The sequence below is a fragment of the Pseudorasbora parva genome, chromosome 2, assembly GCF_024679245.1.
Source record: "Pseudorasbora parva isolate DD20220531a chromosome 2, ASM2467924v1, whole genome shotgun sequence".
NCBI classification, from domain to species: Eukaryota; Metazoa; Chordata; class Actinopteri; order Cypriniformes; family Gobionidae; genus Pseudorasbora; species Pseudorasbora parva.
In genome coordinates, this window is record NC_090173.1 from 48,383,388 (window position 1) to 48,395,036 (window position 11,649).

Genomic DNA, 11,649 nt, shown 5'->3' on the forward strand with positions numbered 1-11,649 from the left:
CCTTGTTATCCACCATATTTTTTAAAGAGGAAATCTGATTCTTCTGATGTATTAGCCTCTATAGGTAATTATCCAGAGGAATAACATGGTAAAGTAAAATTATATGCACTACAAACCAGTGTGTTTATGATTACGATCCTATGATAACAAATACCAGTTTGCAACATCATGCAGTGTAACAGACTGTTTATGTACACCTTAAACAACTGAAAAAGGCTGACATCGGAAACCTTTAACATTCAAATAAAAAATTGGCCGTTAATAAAACATATAATTACGGTTATGGCTTCCGATGTTTCAATACAGCGTTCCGCAATATAGAAACAGCCACAACATAAACACACATTCATGATATCACAGCACAGCTCCCAAAGAGAGTCAGAAGAGAGTCAGGGCTATATATATATATATATATATATATATATATATATATATATATATATATATATATATATATATATATATATATATATATATATTCAGCAGAAGGATAACACTTAATAGCTGAATAAAACATGTTTTAATAAAAGTGTGTGTCGTGTCCTCAACATTTTTGATTTTTTAATGTAGAGTAACAGCAAAGGCACCCAATTCCATGCTGAATTTTAAATATAGTAATTTTGTTAAAACAACCCTTTATCCATGATTATATTCGCAATATAGCGTAACCTCCCATGCCTTTTTGCTTTCGAATAAACTGCACGTTTTATTGATTTCTAAAAAGCTGGAATTCGAAAAGGCATTCAAGTTAAATAGCATGCATGAAATATTTCAGTGTAAACATTCACGCTATCATTAAAGAATCAAAAATGATTCCAAGTACAATTCATTGTTGCATTGATAAAATGTTCGGAAAATTAATATTAGATTCAAAAAGGCAGATACAGAAATGTAAGTGAAACGAATGCAGCTACTGAAATAATGTGAAATGATCAAAGTGGTTTCAACGTAAAATCATCCTATATTGTGAGCAAATGGATCTCAATAAATATTTAAAGGTGTAGTGTGCAAAATCTAGTGCCAGGAAACAGACATCCTCCCCCTCCCCAGCTTCTATTATTCTGTCAAACAAATATTGATGCTTGTTAAATGGATAGTTCACCTGAAAATGAAAATTAGCCCATGTCATACACCTAGACACCATGACTCAAAGGTAAGTAAATCATGGGCTAATTTAACTTTTTGGGTAAATGGACTGCATTTATATAGATGGACTGCATTTATATAGCGCCTTTATCCAAAGCGCTTTACATTTTTGCATTTTTGGGTGAACTATCGCTTTAAGTCTGGCCAAAGATAATACTATGAATGGGAGAAAGTGAAATCCACAATATGGCGAAATAAGTCACGCCTTCTAAATAAACGAGCCAATTGATAAAGAAATAGTCAGTGTTCCGAGATGTGTGTGCACATGCGCGTAGACTGGTCCAGCCCGAAAAATGATTTTTTAATGTGTCATGATTTGAGTGTTTAGAAACTAAATTTATGAGATCAGATTTCATTGGTGATCTCAAAGATGGCCACCAAGACAAAAGACTAGGGACATTGGTCTGGCCCTTTTCTGGATGCAAAAACAAACATATTACACTTTTGTACCACTAGGGGTGCAGATATTACACACTTCACCTTTACACAACACATATCTTAACACTACATACACATATCAGCATTTGTATGCTTAAAGGAACAATTAAAACACAGCACAAACTGAGAAGAGCTATCCGTCTAAAATAAGAATATCAATGCTAGAGAGGAGCACATGCAGATCTGTACTGTGAAATATGTTGCCTTTTGGAGAGAGTAGTTTTCCTTCAAGTTTCTTCCAAGTAGTCAGACTTGCTTTGTTTCAGTTTGTGCCTTTAGAAACAGTGCTTAGTTAATGTATATCCTTTTAACCATTCTGGAATTGAGTCATTATCGTCATGTGCTGCTGGTTAGATATAAACTAGTGTGTCAAATCAGTCTCTCCTCCTTGGGTAGTTTGAGGGCATCTGGCGTCTCTACACTACGGGTTCCTGTTTGCTCCTCTGCGCTGGGACGATACGTCCCCTCCGTCTGTCTCTTCTTCCTTACCACGCAGAACAGGAACAACAAAACCGCCGTCAAAATAGCCAACAGTCCCACGACCACAGTTGGTACAACAATGGCCACAATATTAAGGCTCTGGACAAAGAAAAGTAGTAAAAGAATGTTAATCCAAACTGAAGAAGTACTACTGCTTTAAACACTGACTTATTGAGATATTGTGGCATTGCGTATGTTTACATGCATCCTCATAATACAAGGGAACAAGATTTAGGCAATATTGTGATTAAACTTCATGTAAACACAATATTTAAAACAAATTAATGTGCCCGCCAGATGCAGCATTTTTGCTCATTTTCACAAAACTTTCATGGCTATGAATAGTTAGTTGTATGAATATCTAAACATGCATTACAATATACATTAAAAAAACAGAGCCTAATTAAAATAAATAATAATTATATATATATATATATATATATATATATATATATATATATATATATATATATATATATATATATATAGAGAGAGAGAGAGAGAGAGAGAGAGAGACATGTGAGTATATATGTATATATATATATATATATATATATATATATATACATACATGTGTAATTATATATATATATTATACACATATATTTCGTTTTTTATATTTTTTATAGTTTTTATAGTAACTATATAAATATATATATATATATATATATATATATATATATATATATATATATATATATATATATATATATATATATATATATATAGTTACTATAAAAACTATAAAAAACGAAATATATGTGTATAATATATATATATAATTACACATGTGACTATATACATGTAATTACTGACACATATAGTCTTCAGTGTCATGTGACATCCAGTCTATCAGATGATCCTTTAGAAATCATTCTAATAATCTGAGTGTTTGAAACAGTTCAGCTGCCTAATATATTTGATGAATAAAAGGTTCAAAAGAACTGCATTTATTCAAAATAAAAATATAAACATTTTCAAATAATATAAATCTCCTTTACTATAATTTTTTTTTATAACAATTTAACAAAATTATTGATTTATTACAAAAAAGAAAAAAAAACTGACCCGAAATTACTGACCAGTAGTGTATATTATTGTTACAAAATATTTCTATTTTTAAAACTTTTTTTTTTACTTTTTATTCATCAAAGTATTATAAAAAAGTATCACAGGTTATGAAAAAATATTAAGCAGCAGAACTGTTTCCAACTTTGAAAATGAATCTTCTGAAGGATCATGTGACACTGAAGACTGGAGGAATGATCCTGAAAATTCAGCTTTGCATCACAGAAATAAATGATCATTTAAAGTATAATAAATTGAAAACCAATTATTTTAAATTATTTTAATAATATATCACAATATTATTTTTTTCTCAATATTTTTTTTAATAAATGCAGGCTTGATGAGCAGAAGAAACTTCTTTCAAAAACATTACAAATAGTAATGTGTCCAAACTTTTGGCCTGTACTATATATATATATATATATATATATATATATATATATATATATATATATATATATATATATATATATATATATATATATATATATAGTACCAGATCAAACAATAATCAAAACATAAATGGAGTAGATTTAGTCAATCAACACCCCTAAAGCTTTAAAGTCCTGTAACTATCCCTGGGTCGATATTTCTTTCAGTAAAGTTGGCCAGTTTTCATTTAAATACTATTGATTGATGATCGCGCTATTTTACATGTGCATACAGAATGCTTCTATCGCTTGTTTCTGCTTCTTCGTCTGTGTTTTAATCTGGAGATCCTGTACTATTTCAGAAGATGTGTAACAGCACCCCCCTACCGTATAACAGTGAAAACATGGATTGGCGGGGAAATAGTTAAGCTCATGATCGTAGTAACCATAAATTCAGTAAAATGTGGCAAATGCCGAATTTTATACGCAATTATACAGGCACAAAAACACTTAATCAAACCTATTCCACTCTGACCAAAGTGCGCATGTGCTTGTAATGTATACAAATGCCAATTTATAAAACATAGTAGTAAAGATGGAGTCACAGTTTGGGCTGTTGAAGAAGCCGAGTTTATGTTGATGTTGTGCGAAGAATGTGATGGAGTATGGAGGTAATAATGGCGGTAAAAATAACCACAGTTCTTAGCGAATAATCAGAATAATGAAAATTGCATGTAAACAGGATTTAAGAGGTTTGTTCATGTCATGAAAACATCTTACTGTGATTAAGTCCTTACTCTGAAATAATCACATTATGTGTGCACATGTAAACATATAGTCACTGTCACTGCAAGGCATGCAATGAAGTTCTTGCCCAATTGTTTTGCATTTTAAATTAGTGATCAATAAAAGATTGTTTAGTTTCTGTGAAATTCAGAATTAAATTGAGCATCCTTTTTACATTCAATGCCTGAATTTAAGCTGAGTGTAAACTGAGGAAACAAGCAGGATTTGAGGACGTTGTAAAATTGACAGATTTATTTAACTGCTGTTGGTTAAAGGAATAGTTTACCCAAAAATGAAAATTAGCCCATGATTTACTCACCCTCATGTCATGCTAGGTGTTTATGACATTCTTCTTTCAGACTAATAAAATCAGAGTTTTATTAAAATGAACCGGCTCTTCAAAGCTTTATAATGGCAGTGAATTGTTGGGTCATTTTTGAAGTCCACAAAAATTCATCCATCCATCAAATAACTGCTCCACACGGCTCCGGGAGGTTAATAAAGGCCTTCTGAAGCGAGGTGGTGTGTTTGTGTAAGAAAAATTTCCATATTTAAAATTTTAAAGACTAAAATAACTAGCTTCCGGCAGTCAGTGGTACGCAAGTCAACTAAAAAAGTAATCCTTGACCCTTGAACCCTTGATGCATGTTTTTTGATGAACGCAGACGCACAAAGGACAGAGCAAAACAAAACACCTGTCATGAATTAGAAGTCTAAAATGAGAATTTTGTCGGAGGATGGGAGAGGATTTCGATATAAGAGAAGAGGGGCTTGGGTTTGTTGCCCAGCACTATCCACGATAGGCGATGCAATGCGTCAGGGTTTACTCTTTCACCCTAAGTCGACCACTGACCGCTCATTATTTTAGTCTATAAACTTTTATATATGGATATTTTTCTTGCACAAACGCGTCACTTCGCTTCAGAAGGCTTTTATTAACCCCGGAGACTTTTATAAAGGATGGATGCACTTTTATGGATTTCAAAAATGACACAACCATTCACTGGCATTATAAATCTTGGAAGAGCCGGGACATTTTTTTATATAACTCCAATGGTATTCATCTGAAAGAAGAATGACTTATACACCTAGGATGAATTGAGGATGAGTAAATCATCCTCCCCAATTCATTAAAAAAATACATTTTACAATGTATTCACATAGAAAACATTTTTTAAATAGTTTTAAAAATCACAATATTCTTTTGAGTTTTTTTTTATTTAAAAAAAAAATCAGTCTTGGTGAGTATAAGAGACTTCTTTCAAAAACTATTAATTCTTATGGACCTTAATTATGGACCGTAGTGAAAGACCAATTTATTTCCTAGAAAGCTCTATTTTACCCTATTTTTTTCAGATTCAATCTTTCATTCAGTCCTTTAGTTTGAGGCCAAATCAATTCAAATGTATTTATGATTATGAATGCTATGGAGCTCTGCACATGACATGCGGACAAAAATATATTTATTGTGGTCACAAATTAAGAATTGGTTCCCTTGATTTAGTAAATCATGATCAGATTGTAATAATTTGTTCCCTTTTTTGGTTTACCTAAAACAAGTGCACAATGTAGTAAATTATTATTTTTTTATTATTATTATATTTTGCACACAATTCACCTAAAACAAGGACACAAACCATGCTGACGTATTATTAAGTCATGGGAACTATTTGCTAGTATGTGGCTACATTACAATATACATATTATACACACAATTCCCCCATTGTCAGTGCAGGCCTCTGTAGTATTCAAAAGAAGGCCAATTCTGATATGCTGGATTTTGGGTCACCCTTATTCTTATTAAGCTAATGAAGAGAATATTCTCCAACAGTTAATCAGATACTTATAAAAGAAAACATCTTGACAGTTGATGCCCTTCAGGCTTATATATTGGAGAGAGGAAAGAAACCCTGGTACTCAAGGAATCTCTACTTACGTCATTACTTGGGCTTTGAGTTGTAAAGCCACTGGGCATTGTGGTGTTTTCCCCTGCAAATAGAAAACATTACAATCAGATGACAACTTATTGTACATATTATTAATTACGGTCTACACACTCTAATATGACTTTTAAATGCATCCTATGGGGGGCTCACAAATCTTCCATGGTCTCTCAATGATGGGTTTGCAGCTACAGGCGCTTTTAGTATCATTTCATTTTAGCTGAAGATTGTTGCGTTTTTGCTTTTAGTCGTGATTGTAACAATAGTTCTGGTTAGAGATGGAAGGCATTTAAAATTAGACTATTAAGAGCAAAATATGAGATAACATTGTAAATATAACAGAGATAAAATAATTGACTGTTTCTTTGAAGCCGGCCTCCGAATTGCAAAGGCCAGCTCTGCATCTGAGATGTTTGTTAGCATTACCGGTAAGTTCATCTACATCCTTTCGCACTCCTAAAAGTTGACAAAATACACTTTTAGCATACATACGTATTTTCCTTCTGGGAAAACTGAAATATTTAATGACTTATCTCACACATACAAATTGTTGTCTAGAGTGACAATGTCCCACCCATTAATCCCACACATTATAAGAAGCTATGAATGGTCACTATAAAATGAAGGACATTGGCTATTTTAAAAAATAGGGATGAGACTTCAGACAGGTCTCCCCCTCCTGTTTTAATGTCTACTCTACACAGGAAAGAAAACTGCTCTTGTCAAGTGATTACATGGTCTTTGAACATTTTGTGGTACTGTGTTACATGAATATCTCCATGAAAGGCCAATAGCTCTCCTAAGAATTGTGTAATTTGGTGATCCATACAGTGGAAATTGCTGTAAGCAAGTTAAGTCAGTTTCCATTAATAGTAATTTATTATTTTACAATCATCAAGTGTAATGATAAGGGAATTCTATAATATGGCATTTTCCATTAGTAAATGTTTTAGTATAAAATGTATGCAGCTAAACATTGCTGTTTATTACTATGCACGGTTATACTGTTGTACATAAGATGCCTTTTTAGCTATAGCACCAGTTCCTATATTGGTAAGCTCTTTCACAGCCTCAGAATTTCTATAAATGCCATTATACTTTATTATAGTGGTCTCCTTGTTTAAAATGAAAGAAGGACCAATAAAGTATCAACTCGTGCCCCATAATTAACCTCAATTCTCTAAGCAAAAACAAATCCCTCAAATAAAAAATCCTCAAATAATCTCAAAGTTTGGCAACATTGTAAAATCTCACTTTTTGATACATGTGATCATTGCACTTTGACAAACCATAATGTGCTTTCGAAGGTCAGAGAACAAGTAATGGTACAAAACAAGTTTTTAAATAAAAGGTACACTTGCAAAGTGGTGATTTAAACATTACGCGCCTATAGACTGAACCATAAAAAATATGGACGTGGTGTCACTTCTGGATAAAAGAAAATGGGCAAAAAGACGGGACGTGGGTGGAGCTAAGGTGAGGTGACGCAATGACAGCGGCTAAATGGCTATCCACCTGTCACTTAAAGTGGCAACGCCATTAATTATACAGAACTTTAAGGCTTTATGATGAAAAGGAAAGAGTAATTTAAAAAAAATCATCCCCCTCACAGTTGTCATGAAGGGCAAAATTAGCTGTAGAGACCAAAACCACAATTTGTATCAGGCTGTAAACATGTTTTTTCTGCTGTAAAGTTGGCCATTTTAACATGGAGCTTTATAAGATTCTGCTCCCTTCTGGAGCCTGACCCTAGTGGCCAGTCGATGAATTGCAGTTTGAGTTACTTCCTTATTGGCTTCAACAGAAACTGGGGGAGGTTGCCGCTTGGACTGAACACGTAACTCCAAGACATCACCATTTTCACAAATTCACATTTTTGTACTTTTTTTTGGACATTTTCCATTTTGCCCCAAAAAGTTGTTGTGTAAATGAACGGCCAAAACTCACAAAAAGTTTTGTTTTTAGTTGAAAACGGTGTTGTGTAAACGTCTAAAGATAATGTTTAAAAGCTATGACAGCACAAAAACATAAATACATAGAAGAAAGAGAAAGAAACAGGATAGAGAGAAAGAGGGAGGATACATATGAAAAAGCTAAAATGTTAATCATTGACAAGAGTAAATAATCCCTCAAGGACAACAGTGCAAAGATAACTTTAGAGAAGAAAAGGAACTTAGCAGGGCTGGTTTAAGCATGTGGTGGGTTTTTATTTTGAGAAATGTTTGTCCCTGTCTTTGTTTTGGAAGAATGTGCTAATGTTGCAATAAAGAAATTATGTAATGGATGTAATAATTTGAATGTCGTTGTTACACTGTAATTATACATTTAAATACAGATTAATATTAATTTACATTTAATCATTTAGCAGACGCTTTTTTCTAAAGCGACTTACAAAAAGGGGAGAGCACTAGAAGCAACTAAAACAAACAAGGGCAACAACACTTTATTTTAAGTTGTCATTGTTACAGTGTAATTATATATTTAACTACTGAGTAATATTAATTAACTACATGTGCTTATAGGTTTAGGGTAGGATTAGAATTCATTTAAGGGGTAATTTGCATCTAACTATGCATCATTTATAGTTATTAATATAGAAACTGCATGTAACATTAGTAACAATGACACTGTAAAATAGTTTTACCAAATAATGTCACAATAAATTATTCAATTTTGTGTATAGAAAATGTAGTTTCTTGTGACTCATAGTTTATGATTACACAGTTCTCAAAAAGTTTTGATTATTTTTTACATCATAATGGCGAGTATGCTTATGACCTCCCAACAATACCGTAAATGTTTTTGCAGAAAACAGACATGCTTGAGCTTGCCTGAAGTGCCTCAGAAACAAACTAGGACTAACTTAGTACAAGTTAGAGCAGTGTTACTCGGCTCGTGTTCAGATTAATCGGAGGCAGATCCATTCAGCTGTTTAAATGCAGTGAGCTTTAAGGGTGATTAATAATCCGGATACTCTCAAAGTTCAGTTTCGGACATGACTGCAGAGGTGGAGCGAGTGACTCACCCTGGGCCGAAACATTCCTGAGGAGCAGCAGCATAAAACTCCCTGCCAAAAGTCCAACCTGCCGTATCATCTGGATGGAGTCAATCTGCACCCCTACCCCCGACCAGAAGGGGCTGATGCTCCGGTTAGGGTGGAGCGAAGGTGATCAATAAATCATGTCTGAGATCAAAGAACAAAAATATAGTCCTATCTGCCTCTTGCGAGCTGCAAAAGAAGAGTAGAAACGTCTGTTGGGATCTGAAGTTGCTTGGCAAATGTGATTGTTCCTATTGTTTAAAACAGTCAAAACAGCCATTCATTTTCAGAGTGTAGAAAGGAACTATTTGTTTTATAAGTAACTTATTTAATTTAGCTCACTAATCTTTTTGGCTATGATCTCCTAAATTAAAAAACAAACAAACATCCAAATGCACTGATTCCTTCCAGTAGACGCCTTATTGTTTGCAGCCAATCTGTGTAAACTTGGATTTTAAAATGGTCAAGATTTTTCTGGTTAAAAATATACATTTGGTAACACTTTTACAATAAGGTTAAGTTAACGTGAACTGATAATGAACTGCACTTCTGCAGCATTTATTAATCGTTAATAATGTTAATTTCAACATTTACCAATACATTATTAAAATATTAGCTAATGCACTGTGAACTAACAAACAAACAGCTGCATTTTTATTAACTAAAGTTGACAAAGATGAACAAATACAGTAACAAATGTATTGCTCACGGACACAGGGTATAGAGGTACAACAGCTATCACTAGGGTAGTTCCCTTAAAAAGACATCTTTGTACCTTTTTTTACTCCTAAAAGGTACAAATACGTATCTTAAGTTAGGCTACTACTAAGAACCTTTTTGTGGTAAAACAAAAAACAAAACAAAAAAAGTACTAATTATGTCCTTTTAAGGGAGCTACGCCAGTGACAAGCTGTTGTACCTCTATAGGTACACCCTTTTTTCTCTGTGTTAATACATTAACTAATGAAACCTTGTTGTAAAGTGTACCAGATATTTAAGAGTTTGTATTGGACGTGTTTGATACTTAACAGCTGAGCCCTGGCCATATGTAGGCAAACAGAAAAAAATATATATTTCCATTTCTGTACATGTGACCTTTATCTAGCTCACGACATGCACATTCCTCCCACCTTATTTGCGTTGCTAAGGAAACATTCATCTATACGATACGATACACATAAACGAAAAAACAAACAAACTCATACCTGTGTGCCCACCTTCATAATCCACGATGTTTCCTGAAGTTTTTCTGGCTGTATGTGGACTATATGTCCAATAGATGTGACCGCAGGTCGCTTCCGCCTCACCTAACCGGTCAAATGAAGTATTTAAACCGAAACTAGCTCACACTCCGGCGTCCTGCTCATAATAAAACATTGTCCTTCGGTATCCTGCCCTTTCAAAGGTGGTCTTGTATTTACTAGAGTGTTGAGTGAATGCTCGAGCTGGGTTTGTCTTCTTCCTAAATTCTCATCGTCGATCACATGGTTCAGTGTCGTGTTACAACACCTGAATCCAGCTACTACCTGTGGCGCGAGACAGGCGCGCTATTGTGCGCCGAAATCCACCTGCGCACTGGAGCGATGCGCGTACTCGCGTCCTCTCTCAGTGACAACTTCACTGACGCACATCATATATGCCCTTACTAATTTTGATAATTTTATTTTACGGATGTCAAATGGTTTGCATTTATCCGACTGATTTGGGGTTTTCAGTTGAAGTTATTTTTATTTTTAGATGTTATTTATTACCTAAAATAAAACTAAATAGGACTAATAATAAATACATTCAATTCAATAAGCTCTCTTGCTCACACACATGATCAATACCTTCAGTTTGAAACGTCCTCTCGTTGTTGCGACCTCCAGTGGTAGCGAATGAACTTTTTAATCTTATAAGAAAAAAATTCTTGACATACCACACTTCTGTTAATCCCCTTTCTCCTTTTAGGAAAATTATTAACCACTTCGTGGCTGTAGTTTCGTTGATGGTCCACACACAGGGAAAACAATTAACATAAAACTTGCTCACTTTTGAGAAGTGCGACAAGTAAAAAGTACGACAACCACAACGAAAATAAAAATATAATACACAAATAGGCTATACAGTAGCCTATATTGATAATAATTCTCTATATTTACAGTCATACAGTGCAGAAAGTGGTTCACAAGTACACCATCCATGGTTAGCCTAAAGATGACCTGCGAATGTAGGGGAAATATTAATTAAATATTTTATTATTATTTTTCATTATTTTTTTTATATATTTTTTTTTCTTCATTTTTTTTCTTCATTTATCCCATCATATATATAGCCTATATATATATATATATATATATATATATATATATATATATATATATATATATATATATAT

The 11,649-nt window shown here is 33.4% G+C and overlaps 1 protein-coding gene across 3 annotated transcripts; it reads right to left on the bottom strand.

The window, feature by feature from the left end:
- Positions 1-470: 470 nt before the first annotated feature.
- crb3a (crumbs homolog 3a) lies at positions 471-11,488 on the bottom strand. 3 transcript variants are annotated; one of them, XM_067422943.1, is made up of 4 exons: positions 10,490-11,488; positions 9,258-9,461; positions 6,226-6,278; positions 471-2,163 (listed from the first exon to the last, which is right to left on the bottom strand). In XM_067422943.1, exons 2-4 carry the CDS (start codon positions 9,325-9,327, stop codon positions 1,954-1,956), a joined length of 333 nt encoding a protein of 110 aa, XP_067279044.1. In that variant the 5' UTR covers positions 9,328-9,461; positions 10,490-11,488; the 3' UTR covers positions 471-1,953. The 3 variants fall into 3 exon arrangements, with proteins under 3 accessions (XP_067279044.1, XP_067279025.1, XP_067279035.1); XM_067422924.1 differs by having other exon boundaries at positions 10,478-11,488; XM_067422934.1 differs by lacking the exon at positions 10,490-11,488 and having other exon boundaries at positions 9,258-10,461.
- Positions 11,489-11,649: the final 161 nt, after the last annotated feature.